At 46.9% G+C, this 1,875-nt stretch overlaps 1 protein-coding gene across 1 annotated transcript; it reads left to right on the top strand.

Moving 5' to 3' along the window:
- Positions 1-337: 337 nt before the first annotated feature.
- Positions 338-1,673, top strand: VTN77DRAFT_8433 (uncharacterized protein; the record flags this gene model as incomplete). Its single annotated transcript, XM_069424931.1, has 2 exons — positions 338-733; positions 1,266-1,673. The coding sequence occupies 2 exons, from the start codon at positions 338-340 to the stop codon at positions 1,671-1,673; spliced, it is 804 nt and encodes a 267-aa protein (XP_069274732.1).
- Between the last annotated feature and the right edge of the window lie 202 nt (positions 1,674-1,875).

Raw genomic sequence — 1,875 nt, 5'->3', positions numbered from 1 at the left:
AATATGCGCATATATGGCTTGACCTGACGGAGGCTAGATATAACCCAGCTGAGCAAACGGTCATTATAAAAAGGCCATCAAGCATGGCTTCTGGACCTTCTACCACGTCGATACCATCACTCGACAGGAGACTTCTACCTCTACGCTTCCAATACTGGCTCATTGACAGATCTCTTTTCTTATGTCTTGATCAGACAAGCGCTGCAACTATACCCTTACATGTTAAAAGATAAATTGACCTTTGTATGCAGCAGTCGGGTTTGGTTCACGGCTCCCTGTTACATCCTATATCCTACACTCTTCCTCAGTCCATACGAGACAGTCCAAATCTGACACCATGGTTAGCGCAAAGGTGGCACCAGCCACTGCCGAATCCAGCAGAGACTACTTGGTGACTAGACACCACCACGTTGACAGGCTCGTCTCTCTCGGCTCTGAAGTCCGCGTGATCTGGATTTTCGAATCGGCCTCGGGCCAAGAATTTCCAGCAAACGCGAAGCTTCGGGGCGGTACGGAGGTGATCCAAGTCGATCATAACGGCTTTCCGATACCTCTGAATTCTCGGGGATCGTGGGCGTGTGATTATCGTGTCGAGGGAAGACAAGTTGGGCTGATGTACCGGGTCAAGCCCGAGACGCCTGGACGATACCGCCTCAAGGTCAACGTCAGGGCTGACAATGGCCACCCAATAGAGGTGCTGTCGGAGGTCTTTACCGTTTATGAGTGCCTCAAGGTGGGCAGCATCGACAAATTCAGACTGAATGTGTCGTGACAACATTTCTGAGTGGGTACTCTTTTTCTTCTCAGGATCATGTATTCTACGATTTAGACTAGCAATCCAACAGACACTTATCTAGAGAGCAGTGCGAAGATGCGCCTCTCTGACTCGATAGACGGAACCTATCGTGACTGTACTATATATGACTCCAGCATGAGTAACCCATGTATTAGATATAAAACTGCCATCAAGCATAGGCTTTTGGACTTTTTCTTCTTTCAAGTCAAGCCATCACTCAATACAAAGCAAAGAGACTTCCACCCATTAAATACTGACTCATTTAGAGATCGCCTTTCTTCTGACTTGATTGCAACAGGTTAGTCGGGTTAAGTGCTATACTTCCAAAGCTTGAATGATAAACTGACATTTGTATGCAGTAGACTCTGTTTGGTTCCCGGTTCCCTAATCCATACTGCCCACTCTTACTTGGTACAACATACGGAACAGTTCAAGCCTGACACCATGGTTGGGCCAAATGTGGCACCAGACAATGCCGACGAGCCAGGGAGACTTGACGTTGGAGTTCTACTACACTCCTTCTAGTCTCAGAGTAGTGTCTGAATCTCCACTCTGGCCAATGTTGTTGGTCAAGTCGGTCACCAACCAAGATCTCCCGACCAACGCGAATGTTCCGAAGCAGGTGGACGTGATAGAAGCCGGTAGTAACAGCAGCATTGGACAAGATTCATTTGCGTGGACTGCGGATCCAGTACAATGGTCTGTGCATGCACCAAACCCCGCGAAAGAACGAGCTTTCTTCCTACCGCATTTCAAAATCCTCCGACCTGGACAATTTCGCATCAAGATCACTGTGACGGTTGACGACAGCCGGCCGATAGGGGCTGTGTCAGAGGTCATTAACGTCACTGAGTCTGAATATGGGCAAGTCCATTAATCTGCCGAGAAATCCAGACTGAATGTGTGGGAGTACTTTCATTTTGTTAATGGCAACTATGGAAAGTTTCCTTTGGCTTTCATATGGCATGATTTAATGAGTAGCTATTTTTTTACTTCTATGGTTCATGTATTGTACGAGTTTGACTAGCAATCCAACCGATACCTCTAATTCATTTATCTAGATAGCGGGTATTTCACAA

Source organism: Rasamsonia byssochlamydoides (assembly GCF_041956645.1).
Source record: "Rasamsonia byssochlamydoides strain NRRL 3658 unplaced genomic scaffold VTN77scaffold_71, whole genome shotgun sequence".
Classification (NCBI taxonomy): Eukaryota; Fungi; Ascomycota; class Eurotiomycetes; order Eurotiales; family Trichocomaceae; genus Rasamsonia; species Rasamsonia byssochlamydoides.
The sequence above is the reverse complement of the archived record's forward strand: the minus strand, read 5'-3'. Positions and strand labels throughout refer to the sequence as shown.